The sequence below is a fragment of the Terrapene carolina genome, unplaced genomic scaffold, assembly GCF_002925995.2.
Source record: "Terrapene carolina triunguis isolate 2854851 unplaced genomic scaffold, T_m_triunguis-2.0 Scaffold400, whole genome shotgun sequence".
Classification (NCBI taxonomy): Eukaryota; Metazoa; Chordata; order Testudines; family Emydidae; genus Terrapene; species Terrapene triunguis.
The window spans coordinates 1-15516 of NW_020664751.1; the positions used below are offsets into that span (position 1 = coordinate 1).

The 15516-nt window shown below is 56.8% G+C and overlaps 2 protein-coding genes across 2 annotated transcripts; one reads left to right on the forward strand and one right to left on the reverse strand.

Annotated features, from left to right (window-relative positions):
* Positions 1–3: 3 nt before the first annotated feature.
* THOC6 (THO complex 6) lies at positions 4–4831 on the forward strand (the record flags this gene model as incomplete). The annotated part of the gene is made up of 12 exons (XM_024207256.3): positions 4–77; positions 159–223; positions 537–640; positions 834–871; positions 941–989; positions 1077–1148; positions 1846–1948; positions 2178–2227; positions 2389–2451; positions 2795–2905; positions 4142–4270; positions 4595–4831. Coding segments are annotated over 12 exons (942 nt in total), but the record flags the coding sequence as incomplete, so codon positions are not given.
* A 1749-nt stretch (positions 4832–6580) lies between these two features.
* Positions 6581–11451, reverse strand: LOC112119405 (tripartite motif-containing protein 72-like). Its single transcript, XM_029912960.1, has 3 exons — positions 11336–11451; positions 11013–11115; positions 6581–8942 (listed from the first exon to the last, which is right to left on the reverse strand). Exons 2-3 carry the CDS (start codon positions 11044–11046, stop codon positions 8359–8361), a joined length of 618 nt encoding a protein of 205 aa, XP_029768820.1. The 5' UTR covers positions 11047–11115; positions 11336–11451; the 3' UTR covers positions 6581–8358.
* Between the last annotated feature and the right edge of the window lie 4065 nt (positions 11452–15516).

Consider the following 15516-nt stretch of genomic DNA (forward strand, 5'->3'; position numbering starts at 1 on the left):
GTCTTCTCCCAGAGCGTCTCGCCCTGTGGCAAGTACCTGGCAGCGGGGAACAACTATGGGGAGATCGCCATCTTCAGGTAACCCCTGCCCTGCCCCACATCGCCCCCTGCCCCCCCGGAGCTGCTCCCACCCGCTCACCCCCCTCTGCTCCCCCACAGCCTCTCGGCGGCACTGAGCTCCGAAGCCAAGGAGGAGAGCAAGAAGCCGGTGGTGTCCTTCACAGGTAGGTGCCTTTCGGGGGTGGGGGAATGAGGAGTGACAGGGGATTCCCAGCATGCATTGGGGCCACTCGCGCCAACCTGGGAAGAGCCTGGGGTGCTTCGTGCCCTGTCTTGCCAAGCCAGAGGGGTCCCAAGATGCATTGCACCAAGCTGGGGAGCTCCCAGCATGCATTGTGCGTGGTCACGCCAAGCTGGGTAGCTCCCAGAATGCACTGCACCCAGTCATGCTAGGGAGCTCCCATCATGCCTGAATCCAGCTGCCCCAGATGCCCTGCCCCTCCCCCAGCGCTGACGCCGCCTCGCTCCCCTCCGCAGCCCACGACGGGCCGGTCTATGCCATGGTCTCCACCGAGCGGCAGCTGCTGAGCTCCGGCAACGGCGAGGTCAGGGCCTGGAACTGGAGCGACATCGTCAAGAAGGTGAGACGTGCCGCTCCCCTCCCCCACAGGTCCCGGGCTCCTGGGTCCCACCTAACGCCGCCTCCCCCGCCCCGGGCTCCTGGGTCCCACCTAACGCCGCCTCCCCCGCCCTGGGCTCCTGGGTCCCACATAACGCCTCCTCTCCCGCCCTGGGCTCCTGGGTTCTTCCTAACGCTGCATCTCTCCCTGGCAGGGGTGCAAGGAAGCCTGGAGCCGCAGACCCCCGTACAGGTGAGCCCCCCCCCGTCCCCTGCCCCCACCCCCTTGGCTCTCACACTCCCTCTGTCTCTCCTGTGCCAGGAGCAGCCTGGAGGTGCCCGAGATCAATAGCCTGCAGCTGAACCCCAAGGTGAGCCGCTGTGCATTGTGGGAAGGGGGGCTCCCCTCTGTCGCCCAGCCCCCCCTCACCTGCTGTCTCTCTGCCCTTCTCCCGCAGGATAACAGCCTCCTGCTGGCCGGGGGCGACTGCGCCGTGCACGCCATGGACCTGGAGTCCGGCGCCTTCACCGTGAGTGGGGGGGGGGCACGGGAGCTGGGGGGGCCACAGGAGCCTATGGGCGCAGGGACGGGCCACCGGGGGAGCCCCCCTCCGTCACTGCTGGGGAAATGGGCAGGAATGCACTGAAACGGGAGGGTAGGGTCTGTCTGTCCCCGTCCAGCCCCATCTGTCTGTCCGATCCCATCCACCCCCGTCTGTTCCCGTTCTCCCGTCTGTCTGTTCCCGTCCTCCCGTCTGTCTGTCCCCGTCTGTGTGTGCCCGTCTTTCCGTCTGTCTGATCCCGTCCACCCCCATCTGTCTGTCCCTGTCTATGTGTGCCCGTCCTCCCGTCTGTCTGTCTCAGTTTGTCTGATCCCATCCACCCCCGTCTGTCTGTCCCCGTCCTCCCCGTCTGTCTGTGCCCGTCTGTGTGTGCCCGTCCTCCCATCTGTCCGTCCCCGTCTGTCTGTCCTCGTCCTCCCCGTCTGTCTGTCCCCATCTGTGTGCGCCCATCTTCCCATCTGTCTGTCCCCATCCACCCCTGTCTGTCCATCCATCCCTGTCCACCCCATTCTGTCAGTCCATCCCTATCCATCCCCCATCTGTCTTTCTGTCCCCGTCTACCCCGTCTATCTGTCCCCATCCACCCCGTGTGTCTGTTCCCGTCCACCCCCGTCTGTCCGTCTGTCCACCCCCCTCCGCCCACTCTCTCTCCCTGTCTCCCCAGCACGAGTTCCGGGGGCACAGCGATTACGTGCACTGCCTGGCGCTGCGGGACCAGTCCCAGGAGTGTCTGTCGGGCAGCGAGGACGGCACTGTGCGCATGTGGGGTGAGGAGCCGGGGGGACCCCCCCATTGCCGCCATCGTGACACCCCCGCTCCAGCCTGAGCTCTAGGGCGGGCCCAGGGGCTGGGGGAGGGGGTGGCTTGGAGCCTGGGGGCCTCTCCATGTCCTCCAGGATTGCGGGGGAGGAGTATCCATGTGATAATTGCCCACCCCGCCGCTGTCTCTCTGCTGGGGGCCCCGCCCCCCCTCACACCAAGCTCTCTGTGTCGCAGATCTACGGACCGGGGCACAGGTCCAGCTCATCGAAGTGCACAAATACGAGGTAACAACAGCTCCCCCCTGCCCCCCGTTCTAAGCACCAGAGCCCGCTCCCCTCCCAGAGCCGGGGAGAGAACCCAGGAGTCCTGGCTCCCAGCCCCCCCTGCTCTGACCCACCAGACCCCACTGCTCCCCCCATAACGGTCCCTCGTTCTCCTCCCCCAGGAATGCAGCCGGCCCCAGCACGGGAAGTGGATCCGGTGCCTGGCGACAGACTGTGACTGGATGGTGCGTGAGTTCCCAGCAGGGGGCGCTGGGGGCTCTGGTTTGGGGTGGTAAAGTCGTCATCTCCTCAGGTGTGGGGCTAGGGATCTGCTGGGACGCACGGCGCCCAGTCGTGCGAGGCCAGGGGGCTCCAGGGACGCACAGCGCCCAGTCGCGCAAGGCTGGGGGGCTCCGAGGACGCACTGCACCCAGTCGTGCCTGGCAGGGGGACTCCCAGGATGCACTGGGCCTGGTAGCAGTTTCCCCCTGGCTGCAAGGGGTTGGCCTGAGAAGCAGAGGCTCATGGGATGCAGGGGGAGCGGGGCTGTGGGGGTCTCTGCGGCGTCTGACCCCGTTTCTCCCCCAGGTGTGCGGGGGGGGCCCGGCGCTCTCTCTCTGGCACTTGCGCTCCGTGACCCCCACCACGGTCTTCCCCCTGCCCCACTGCCAGCAGCACGTCATGTTCTACCAGGACCTGGTGAGTGCCCCCCACCCTGTGCCCCTCGGCCTGCCCTGCCCCGGGCTCCTCCTCCTCCTCCCCTCCGGCTCGCCCCCCGGCCGGCCTGGCCCCTTCCCGGCACGCGTTGGGTGGGCGTCGGGTCCTTCCCCAGTGGGCAGGCGTGGGGCCACTTTGGGGGGGGCGTTCATTCATTCGTTCCTTTGTTCGTTTTCTTCCCCCATTTCGTTTGTTCTTCCTATTGCCCTGCGGGTTCGTTTACGCTTTTCATTCATTCGTTCTCCTCCCCGGTTCATTCGTTCTTTTTACTGATTCATTCACACGTTTTCTTCTTTCTTTCTGTTCCCCGATTCATTCATTTGTTCGTTCGTTTTATTCACTCTTTCTAGCCTTCATTCGTTCTCTTCCCCGGTTCATTCATCCTTTCGTTCTATTCCTCCATTTGTTCCGTTTCCTGTTCATTCGTTCTTTTGTCATTCTTTGCTTCTCTTATCATGCATTCATCATTGGGGTTCTTTGTTCGTCTGTCCTTTTCCCGTTCGTTTGTCTTCATTTTTCTTTTCGTTCTTTCTTTCTCGTGCCCTCTTCCTTTCTTCCTCCCTCTGGGGCACCTGGCATTGGCCACCGTCAGCAGACAAGACACTGGGCTAGCTGGACCTTTGGGTTGAGCCCGTCTGGCCGTTCTCATGTTCCTGCTGTCCATTTTCCCATTCGTTCTGTTCTCCTGTTGGTTGGTTCATTTGTTCTTTTTTCATTGTTTTCTTTTTATTACCCTCTTTCTTCGTCCCTTCTTTCGTTTTACATTCGTTCTTTGTCTTGGCCTCTTCATTCGTTCTATTCCCCGGCTTGTTCATTTGTTCGCTTTTTAATCTAGCCCTTGGTTCCGTCTTTTTTTGTTCTATTCTCCAGTTCATTTTTTCACTCGTTCTTTTTTCATTCCTTCTCTCTTGTTTCTTCATTTGATTTCTGATCTTTTCTTCTGTTCCTGTCCAGCCATTCTGTTCCTGTGTTCGTCTCTTCATTCATTTGCCTTTTTGTTCGTTTACTGCGGCTTCTTTTTTCTTGTTTGTCCCATTCCCCCTTTCAATTGTTTGTTCTTATTGCTCTCTTCATTCAGTCTAGTCCCCTCTTTTCTTTTCTTTCTCCTTCTATTCCCGTCCCCCTGCTCATTCCATGCCCCGCACGTTCATTCGTTCTTTCCCTCCGTTATCTCCCGAGGCCTCTCACTAACCCCCCGGCCCCGTCTCTGCCCCCCAGATCCTCTCGGCAGGGCACAGCCCGGCCATCAACCACCTGCAGATCAGCGGGGAAATCAGGGCTCAGATCCCCTGCACGCCCCGCTCCGTCCACTCGCTCTGTGTCAACGAGCGCTCCCCTGAGCACAAGGTAGGGGGCGCCCCGCTCACGCTGGGGGCTGGGAGTGGAGTGAGGGAGGAGCTGGGAGTGAGGTGGGAGGGACGTGGCTCCGGGGGAGGGGCTGAGAATGGAATGGGAGGGGCTGGGAGAGGGGGTGGGGCTGGGATTGGAGTGAGGGGAAGGTACTTAATTGGGGGGGCTTGGAGTGGAGTCAGACATCTAGTCGGGGGGTGGGGGAGGGCAGGGGGCTGGAAAGGGGGGGCTCTGAGGCAGGGACTCTGATGTAGCTAATCCAGCCCCAAAGGGGACCCTGGGATCCTGACCCCCCTCCCCCCCCATTGGTCTGACCCCCAGGTGCTGACGGCCGCCGGGAGCAGCCACAAAGTCGATGTCTTCACCAACTTCAGCTACCGGGCGTTTTCCCTCTGCTTCGCGTAGCGCCCCCCGTTCAAGTCCCTCCACCCCTGATCTCTGCCCCCAATCCCCTCTTCCCACCCCAGAGCCCCCCAAGTCCCCTCTCTGCTCCCTTTTGGTTTTTTCTCTTCTGTTTTTTTAATAAAATTGGGGTGACACCGGTCCCCCCTGCGCCATCTCTGTGCCCCGGGGGTTCCTGCGGCTCAGGGGTTGGCCAGGAGATCTGGAGCTGGGGGGGGGGGAGGGTGCACAGAGCAGTCGCCCCACAGATCTGGGGGTGCATTAAGGCGGTGTTGGACTTGGAGGGCAGGGAGTGCGTTTAGCCAACCTGTGTTACCCAGAGCCGTGTGGAGAGCCCCAGCCAGGCCCCTTGGCACGGGCCATACAGCCGGCTCCGGCCTCGCTGACTGCGCCCAGCTCTGGTGTGCAGCCTGCTGCTGTTTTGGTCACAGCTCACATTACAGCAACTCCGCCTCAGCCCAGGCCGCCGGGCTGGGGGCTCTCTCTGCCCGGTAGCCGGCCCTGGGGTGACTGTGACTGGGGGACCTGGCTCCGCGCTCACAGCCCGGGCTGCTGGGGAGCCTGCAGCTGCCAGGGTCTCTGGTGTGGGCGGCTCAGCGGGGACCCCGCGGACGGGAATGGGGGCGACACCGGTGATCGCAGGGGGCGCCAGCCTAGATCAGAGAAGGAGCCTTGGGGGTCCCGGTCCCAGGGCTACGTGCAGCAGGAGACACTGGAGCTGAGAGTCTGAACATGGGAGGTTCTGTAACGGGTGTGACAGCGGGGAACTGCCCCAGGGAGGGGAGGGGAGCCAGGCAGCAAATCCTCCATCTAAGAGGCAGCCCCCCCCCTTGCTCCACCAGTCCCCACTCCGCTCCCAGAACCGGGGAGAGAACCCAGGAGTCCTGGTTCCCAGCCCCTTTGACTCTCACTAGCTGGGGGTCTGGCCCCATTAGCTCAATCTCACAAGTAACCCAAAGTTCGGAGGCCGTTTGCTCCTTTGTGCCCCATTTGGAAAGAAAATGGGGCTGGGAAACTTCTCCCGGTTCCAGGCCTGGGCCCGTCCGTGCTGGTCCCTTGCCCGTCCCCATGGGACCTTTTCCACGGCAGCGTGTCCCGTGTCTACAGGGATGAGCCGGGTGCCAGGATTCACACGACAGGGATCACTGCCCCGGGCCAGGGCTGGACCTGGGATCTCTTTCTGGCGCTTCCGCCTGCCTGCTGGGTGACCTAGGGCGAGTCGCTTCATGGCAGCGTTCCTCGGTTTCCCTGTTTGGCCAGGGGGGCTAATGACACTGACTCCTGCTGTAACGGGCGGTGGGGCTGGGAAGGGCGGTGGCAGAGCCAGGGCTGGGTCCTGCCCGGGCTGCAGCGCTGTGTTCCCATGAGCTGAGCTCTTATATTTAACGTTTACATTATGGTGGGCACCTAGGGACCAACCAGGCAAAGGGGGCTTGATTTGCATGAATCCATTTGTCGGGGGGAAGGATCAGAACGGAGGTTTCCCGGCTACTTGCTGCCTGGTTCCCAGTTTTTGCAGGTCAGGAACAAGTTACCGAGTGTGGGAAACAGGGAGGGGAAATGGCCCTTCCCCACCCCCCTTTCTCCGGCTGGCCGAGGCAGCGAGACGGTGTGAAAAGTGGGGTTTGGCCCCGTCTGGGTGAGAACGCTGGGAAACGGTTCACGGGTGTGATGTGGCTTCCCCTGACCTGCGCAGGGCTTGGTCCCGTGGCCAACAGAGGAACTGGTTTTTTTAAAAAGGGAGAGAAAAAAATTAAATTTTTTGAGGGTTTAAATAGCCCCACCCGATCCCCCCTCCGAGACACCCTCACACCCTCTATTGGGGTCTCCGGGGGGGCAATATTTTGGGGTCTTGAGGATTTTGCAGTAGGTCAAACCCCAAACCCCGTGGCCATAGAGCTGAAAGCCGGGAGTGCCTGGCCGTGGGGGGTGCTTTCTCCAACGCTTGTAGCGGTGACACAAACATCACAGCCCGGGGGGTGAGGCCAGCGCCTCGGGGATGGATGGGACTGAGCCAACTCCCGGCATCTGGCCCCAGGCAGCCTGGCAAACTCCACAGCCACGTTTTAGGGCTTTGGCTCTTGCGAGCTCAATGATGATGTCAATCTTCTGCCGCGCCCCAGATTAACGAGGGAGCCTAATTATTCTCTTGGCTTGTGTGACGCGGGGCGCCTGGGGCAGCCCACACTGGGAATGCCAAGGTCAGGGCAGGCTGCAGAAGGGAGAGCAGCTCCTCCCAAGGCTGGTGGGTAACACTGAAGTTAAACTCCCCAACCCGTTACACACGGTGCTCCCTGATCCCCCACCCTGCTTATGGAGAAGCTGAAAAAAGCAATCACCCCCCCTCCCCCTTTACTGCATTCCAGTTCTCTGGTCCCAGCCAGCACCCAGGTCCAGTCCAGTGAGAAGTTATCTAAAAAATCTGCACATATATACAAAATGTTCTTCTGACCGCAAAGGTCCAGCCACATTGCCAGGTCAATAGGAGTTTGGATTTTATGCAAAATACCGCGCTGCCGGCCAGTCCTTTAGTGTCTAAAACTAAAGGTTTAGTAGAAAAGAACAGAACAGGACAGGCAGAGTGATGTGAAACGGTAAAGCCCTCAGATACGTACAGCGATTTCCAAGTCCATAGATCAGGTTCTTAGCAGCGCTGGTGAGGTTGCTGGCTAGAAAGTCCCTCTGGAGTCACCCACAGCTGGGATGGGTCAGTCAGTCCTTGCTCGGAGCTTCGTTTGTAGAGAAGTGACTCCAGAGCGGAGAGGAGCAGGACTGAAGACAAACTGGAGATGATGCAGCTGCCTTTTATGTCCTTTGCCATGCGGCTCGTATGTCTTTGTCCCAGACACACAGCGCGTGGGCATGGAGAAGCTCTTGAAGTCTCCTGTCCACAGGCCTGTCCCTACATGGCTTCTCCAAGTGCCTTCATCGTCCAGCTGATGGCCTTTAATAGGCCATCGGACAGAGGGGCTAGTGCTGCTGCCAATCATCCAGGAGTGTCACCCAGACACACAGCACACGTTTGGAAATACAGAGACACCCCACCTATCTGTAACGCGTGATACAAAGGTGATGTACGCATATAAACAACATCATCATCCTTGGCAAATCATGACGTTTTCACTCATCCTGTATGTGGCCTCTCTGCTCAGAGTCATCGCAATGATACAATATTGGCATTAATAATACCATAAAGTGTCTCCCATATGCCATGCAGCGGCCCAGCTTGTTTAACGATTTCTTAGCACTGTACAAGAGAACAGCAACGACGAGCCGGCGGAACTCCCTGCTACAGGATGTCGCGGCAACCAAGAGGGGTCAGAAAACCAGTGGAGGTTTATAGGGATAATGAGAACATCCCGACTTCTGTTAGGAGCAAAATGGCCTGAGGGCTCCCAATCTTCATGCTTCAGGGCTCTAAACCCACCTTTGCCTATTGGCGGTCAGGAAGATATGTCCAATAAGGGTGGGTTATTCTCTTACTGTCCTCGAGGGGGTTGCTGAAGCAGCTGGCGACGATAAGTGACCGAGCTGGAGGGACCCACCCCCGTCTCTGGGACAGAGTGGCAATTTCTGTCTTTCCTCGGCCCACAGACAAGGGAAGTCCCCAGGAGGGGCAGAGCTAAATATGCCGAGCGGTGGCCATCGGACGAGGCGCCCTGGGTTGCCACGGAGCTGGCAGCTCAGAGGATTTTGAGGGGCTGTGTGTTGCCCCCCTTGTCGTGCCAGCAGGGGTCGAAGATGGGGTAGACGGGCTTGTTGCCGAAGGATGTGTGGAAAGTGTGGATGTGGGTCAGTGTGTTGGGGTGATCGGCGTTGTAGAAGGAGACCTCCCCGTCCGTGTAGTCCAGGTAGACCCCGATGGTCTCAGGGTGGGGACAGATATCCAGGGGCCATGGATTGGTGTCAAATATCCAGTACTTCTTCCTGGCCTTCTGCTGGTCGTAGCCGATCAGCCAGTAGCCCTCGGCACAGACCTTGCTAGGGGGCCACGGCCACCACTCCACTTTGATCAACCTTCCCTGCCTCCTGGCTCGGTCCGAGACCACCCCCAGGTTCCAGCGCCGCTTCCAGCCCACAGACACCTCCCAGTAGTGCTGCCCCGCGCTGAAGCTCTGCTTAGCCACCACACAGTTCGCCGTGTCAAATCTCCTCGGGCTGGAGTCGACAAACCTTCCTTGACTGACGCATGTCACCTCCTTCCCGTCCTTCGAGATCTCCAGGTTAGGGTGAGCCGTGTCCGGGTCCAGGGATAAAACTTCCTTCCCTAGAAAGTGAAAAGGGACAGAGGCTCAGGACGCCTGGGTTCTCTCCCCAGCTCTGGGAGGGGAATGGGGGCTGGTGGGTTAGAGCAGGGGAGGCTGGGAGCCCAGACTCCTGGGTTCTCTCCCGGCTCTGGGAGGGGAGTGGGGGCTGGTGGGTTAGAGCAGGGGGGGGGCTGGGAGCCAGGACTCCTGGGTTCTAGGCACAGATCCCAAGGCCAGAAGGGACAATTGTGATCATCTCGTCTGACCTCCTGGGTTATGTAGGCCAGAGACCTGCCCTAGAAGAAAATTCTCAGAGCAGAGCTTTCAGAAAACTCTCCCGTCTTGATTTAAAAAGTTGTCCTTGATGGAGAATCCACCGACCCTGGGTAAATTGTTCCAAGGTTAATTCTCCTCACGGTTAAAAATGTATGTCTTATTTCCTGCCTAAATCTGTCTAGCTTCAACTCCCAGCCACTGGTTCGCGCCAGACCTTTCTCGGCTAGACTGACTGACTGTTATTAAATGCTGGTTGTTCCCCAGGTAGGTAATTACAGACTGGGATCAAGGCACCCCGTAGCTTCTCTTTGTTAAGGTAAATAGACGGCGCTCCGGAGTCTCTCACTCTAAGGCAGGTTTCTAACCCTTGAATCATTCTCGGGGCTCTTCTCTGACCCCGCTCCAGTTTATCAACAGCCCCTTGAATGGTGGGCACCAGACCTGGACACAGGACCACCCAGTGCCGAATCCAGGGAAATCCCACCTCTGCTCTGCGCCTGCTGGCGATTCCCCTGTCCAGCCACCCCGGGCTGGCACTAGCGGTTCTGGCCCCAGCTCCCGTTTGGCTCTGGCAGGGTGCAGAAGGGGATGTGCGGGGTTCAGAGAATATCAGCACTGTAGGGTCGGGAGAGGCGCTGTCTGTGTTTATCCCAATCCCAGCTGCTTTGAGCTGTGTTCTGATCACATCACGCCCCAGCCCCTGCCCTGACCCCCCCAAACCCAGAGCCGCCTCCTGCACCCCAAAACCCTCATCCCTGGCCCCACCCCAGAGCCTGCACCCCACAACCCAGAGCCTTGACCCCTTCCCGCATTCCAACCTCCTGCCCCAGCCCAGAGCGCCTCCCACACCCTGAACACCTCATTTCCAGCCCCACCCCACAGCCCTCACCCCAACCCTCTGCCCCAGCCCTGACCCTCTCCTACACCCCAAACCCCTCATCCTTGGCCCCACCCCAGAGCCTGCACCCCCAGCCCAGAGCCCTGACCCCCTCCTGCACCCCAACCCTCTGCCCCAGCCCTGAGCCCCTCCCATACCCTGAACACCTCATTCCCAGCTCCGCTGGGTCACGGGCATCAACAATTTTCTTCAACTAGGTCTCCAGAAAAAAAGTTTGAACACCACTGGGCCAGGATACTGCTTGGGCGGACCTCCAAGGGAAAGATAGGGTGCTGCAGGGAGCGGGATAGGGCTGTGGTGGGGGGCGCTGTGCTGTGGGGCTGAGGGCTCAGCAGGGGGCGCTCTCCCCTGGCAGCCAGGGCCGGCCCCAATGCCCCAGTGCGGCACTAGGGAGTGCAGTGGGGCAGGACTCAGCAGGGGGCGCTCTCCCCTGGCAGCCAGGGCCGGCCCCGATGCCCCAGTGCGGCGCTAGGGGGTGCAGTGGGGCAGGACTCAGCGGGGGGGCTCTCCCCTGGCAGCCAGGACCGGCCCCAGTGCCCCAGTGCGGCGCTAGGGGGCTCTGTACTGACGGGAGCAACCTTTCTGCATAAGGCTAAGATTTTGTCCTGGGTATTTTTAGTAAATGTCATGGGCAATAAACAATCAATCTCGGACGCCCCAGGTCCGGCTGCCTGGGGCTGGTCACGGAGGTCACGTAAAATCACGGAATCCGTGACCAACCTGTAGGTTTATCTCTGCATCTCTGGGCCTCCAGAAATTAATATTTTCTTTTTTGCAACTCTTCCGCCTGCCCCCCCGCTCCCCCGATCCGCTGTGGGGCCTGGAAGTCGCGACACGTTTACACGGCATTTCAGAGGTGGCGGGGACGGGCCGCCGGCCTGGCTCACCAGGCGTGAGCTGCAAAGCTCCGGCTTACCAGGGAACTTGCTTCGGGCGAGATTTTTCAACATTCTGGTTTCAGGAGTCTCAGCGAGCAGCTGCCAGGACCGGGCGGAGGTGGGGGAAGATCTGGGGCTTTCCTGATGGATAAATCACAGACAGATTCAAAGGTGGGAAAAGGGAACTAAAGATGGTTAAGTGAGAAAGAGACTAGCCCTGCCCACTGGCCCTCACTCCCCTCCCAGAGCTGAGGAGAGAACCCAGGAGTCCTGGCCCCCAGCCCCCCCCGCTCTAACCCACCAGCCCCCACTCCCCTCCCAGAGCCGGGGAGAGAACCCAGGAGTGGAGACCCCAGCCCACCTCCGAGAGCTGGGGACAGCCTGGAGCCTGGCCCCCTGGGTTTGAGGGCCCCCTTGTTGGCTGGAGGGTCCCAGGGCCGGGAGTCGGGGAAGCTGGGCCCAGGCAGAGATTCACTTTCGTTTTCAGGCTGAGCAGGAGCCTCGAACACTGCTCTGGGCAGGAACTGGCAGCTTGTACCGAGCAGGCTCAGGAACTCCGGCAGAAGCCGCTGCCCTCCTCCTGCCCCAGCTTCTCCTGCCAGCTCTGGGCAGGGGCTAACGGGGGGGGGGTGACACCGCCATGAAAAGGTCTAGAAAACATGAGCTGTGAGGGAAGATTGAAAACACTGGGTGTGTTTAGTCTGGAGAAGAGAAGGCCGAGAGGGGACATGAGAACAGTTTTCAAGTACGTAAAAGGTTGTTACAAGGAGGAGGGAGAAGAATTGTTCTCGTTAACCTCTGAGGACAGGACAAGAAGCAATGGGCTTAAATTGCAGCAAGGGAGGTCTAGGTTGGACATTAGGAAAAACTTCCGACCTGACAGGGTGGTTAACACTGGAATAAATTGCCTAGGGAGGTTGTGGAATCTCCATCATTAGACATCTTTAAGGCTAGGTTAGACAAACGCCTGTGAGGGATGGTCTAGATGGTGCTTGGTCCTGCCATGAGTGCAGGGGACTGGACTAGATGACCTCTCGAGGTCCCTTCCAGTCCTATTATTCTGTGATCCTCAATGTCTCCCTCTTCTCTGATCAGCAGAAGGGACCTTGTTCCATGCCGCCAAAGGAAGAAAGGTTGTCATCGTGCACACCAAGGAACAAGCCCCACAACTCTTGGAAATGTACCATGACAGTCCCCGCAGTGGACATCAAGGAGTTGTCAACATGAGAACGGTGCTTACCTCAAGGTACTATTGGCCTGGGATGACAAAAGACATCGTTGAGTGGGTCTGTAACGTAATTAAACCAAACCCTGACCTGTGTCATTTAAAATTACCGAACCACCAAAACAGAAAATCAACCTTCTGCTGGTGGCATCTGACTCAGATGATGGAAATGAACATGCGTCGGTCTGCACTGCTTTGGATTGTTATCAAGCAGAGCCCGTCATCAGCATGGACGTATGTCCTCTGGAAGGCTGGTTGAAGCATGAAGGGACATATGAATCTTTAGCGCATCTGGCACGTAAATATCTTGCGACGCCAGCTACAAAAGTGCCATGCGAACACCTGTTCTCACTTTCAGGTGACGTTGTAAATAAGATGTGGGCAGCATTATCTCCTGCAAATGTAACCAGCTTGTTTGTCTGAGCGATCGGCTGAAGAAGAAGTAGGACGGAGTGGACTTGTAGGCTCTAAAGTTTTACATTGGTTTTTTTTGTTGTACATAATTTTACATTTGCAAGTTCAATTTTCACGATAAAGAGATTGCACCACAGTACTTGTATTAGGTGAAGTGAAAAACTCAGGTTTCAGAGTAGCAGCCGTGTTAGTCTGTATCCGCAAAAAGAATTTGTTAGTCTCTAAGGTGCCACAAGTACTCCTGTTCTTTTTGAAAAACTCAGTTCTTTTGTTCTTTACAGTGCAAATACTTATAATCAAAAATAAAGTGATCACTCTACACTTTGTATTCTGTGTTGTAACTGAAATCAATATATTTGAAGATGTAGAAAACATCCAAAATATTTAAATAAATGGTATTCTATTATTGTTTAACAGCACAATTAATTATGATTAACTCTTTTAATTGCGTTATTAACTGTGATTATTTTTTTTAATTGCTTGACAGCCCTAGTATTTACACTTACAGGTAACATTAATGGAAACAAAAGGATTGTTAATAATCGACGCCTTGTGTGATGAGACGAGATATGAAAGAACCTCTGGAATTTGGAGGTGATTTTTTAGACACTTATTTGCATAGCCTACATGCAGTGTTCGTGTCACACTATTTTCAATAAATATAACAGCGAGGAGAATATCTTCCTGATAGCTACAAAGAAAAATGGAAACAGCCCGTACGTGTACTCATGGTGCATAATACTGGACACTGAGTGAAGCTGTGCGATTTGAGCATGGTTAACTACTTCATTGAACGTGGGCCCAAAACACGAGCATTTAGCATGAGCGAGACGTTAGCAACACGGGCAGAGCAAATCAAGTGATATAAAGCGTAAAGACTCTATTATGATCATACAAAACCACATGTATATATAGGAGCATGAAGTCTTTGCAACCGTTCATTAACTAGAAAAAGAAAGGATTAAACGTCTACCGTAACCGTAAGAAAAAGTGAAACCCACTTACACAATTGGCTACTGTACTCCCTACATATTTCAGATACCAAGAAACTGGAAAATCCACAATGGGACTGTGGAAAACAACAATTGTGGAACACAAGAGACAAATGGATAGCCACAACTGGGGGCTGCTCTCCTCAAGGTATTCAGTACCTTTGTTAATGATGTGCAATTGTGATGTGTGGTCTAATCAGAAGTGTTATTGGTTGCAGAAATGTATTTACAGCATAAAGACATCAATACTGTAGAAACCACACAAGGGGCTTTAACGACCTGTAGACGAAAACTTGCAATTCTTGTCATGAAAATCAGGTGATAACTTTATGACATATCCCCAGTGAGCCCATCGTATATGGGAAGATAACAGGAAGAGTGGAATAATGTCATATCACAGTTATCTGAATACACCTAGAGTGGGGCATATCACAGGTTTGGTTCTCCAGTGGTGACTCTGTAGGAATAATTATCCCACCTCGCCCACCAGGGGCCTTCTGTGTGCACATGTGGTGGAAAGTCTCTCTCTGTGCAGTATCCCACTACTAACACCAGGGAGCACCTGGGTGCACAGGGATGTGTGTCTGCGCCATATCTCACTTCTGTCACCAGGGGGCACCTGTGTGTATGGGCACCCTTGGCACTATCCCCCTACTGCCACCAAAGTGTGCCACATGCCCAGGCGAGCAGGGTGGGGATAGTGTGTAGGGGTGTCAGTGTCCCCCTGTTTCCCCATTTGCTAAGTGACACTTTGCCGGGGTGGGTGTGGGGCTGGGGATTAACAGGGAGGGGGGAGTCGGGGGGGTGATGACACGGGTAGGAGGGCATGCTGGGGAGGGAGAAGCATGGAGTGAAATCACCCAGAGTTGTATAATAAAAGCCAGTGGAAATGCAGGTGTCAGCACTGCCAGGCAGGGGTGGGGGAACAGACGGGGGTGGGTGGGGTGGGAGCCAGAAGGGGGCAAATAGCACAGATGTGCCAGCTGTTGGGTGTGATTTCAGTAGGGGCTGAATTGTCCATCCCTCCCCCGCCCACCCACCCCTCCATCCATCCCTCCCCCACACACCCCTCCCTCCCCCCATTCCTCACCACACACAAACCTGGTGCATGCAGAGCGCGGCGGACTCACCCCATCCCGTTCGCAGCTTATTGACATCGGTGTAAATGAGTCTGGTACGACAGCCTGGCAAGAACAACCGGCTTTTCAAAGGAGCGCTGTCGGCAGGGGTTTTCTAGCACGTTCTAGGCCAGCGGCGAACGAGCCCATGTTACACCACACACTGAAGGTGTGGAGCGGGCACACACGCAAGCTAGCCGACAACACTGACGAGACAACGCAGATTGAACTGTAACAACATTTCTGCGAGCCAGTGTAACTGGAGCCCGGCGTGCGGAGTGAGGGGGCGGGCTGGGCCTTCGGAAAGGAAACGGACGTGCTGTAATAAGCCACGGACGAATGGCGTTCGAGGGCGAAAGGAGAAACGAGGTTCTGTTTCTACTCCCAAAGGGCTGGATTCTGATCCCAGCCGCCCCGGGGTCAAACCGGAGTCACCCCGACTGCAGTGGGGTCAGGGCCGGATTCTGATCCCAGCCCCCCTTGGGTCAACCCAGAGCGACGCCACGTGACACCCACTGCAAAACTCTGAAGGCCAATAAACAGAACCCAGCATTTATTATTGTTTAAAAACATTGTTTTTTAAATCAAGTCTCATGGTTTTTAAGCAGACTCTGTTCCCCCGGGATAAATCCCAAGCCAAGTGAAGTTAGCGTAGACCAGGGGTTCTCAGACTTTTGTCCTGGTGACCCCTTTCACACAGCAAGCCTCTGAGTGCGACCCCCCTTATACATTAAAAACACTTTTTCATATATCTAACACCATTAGAAATGCCGGAGGCAAAGCGGGGTTTGGG

Coding starts and splice junctions, on each gene's coding strand:
- LOC112119405 (XM_029912960.1), bottom strand. CDS start 11,046: ATGTTGAAAAATCTCGCCCGAAGCAAGTTCCCTG. Junction 8,943..11,012: donor CGCCCGAAGCAAGTTCCCTG/GTAAGCCGGAGC, acceptor TTCACTTTCTAG/GGAAGGAAGTTTTATCCCTG.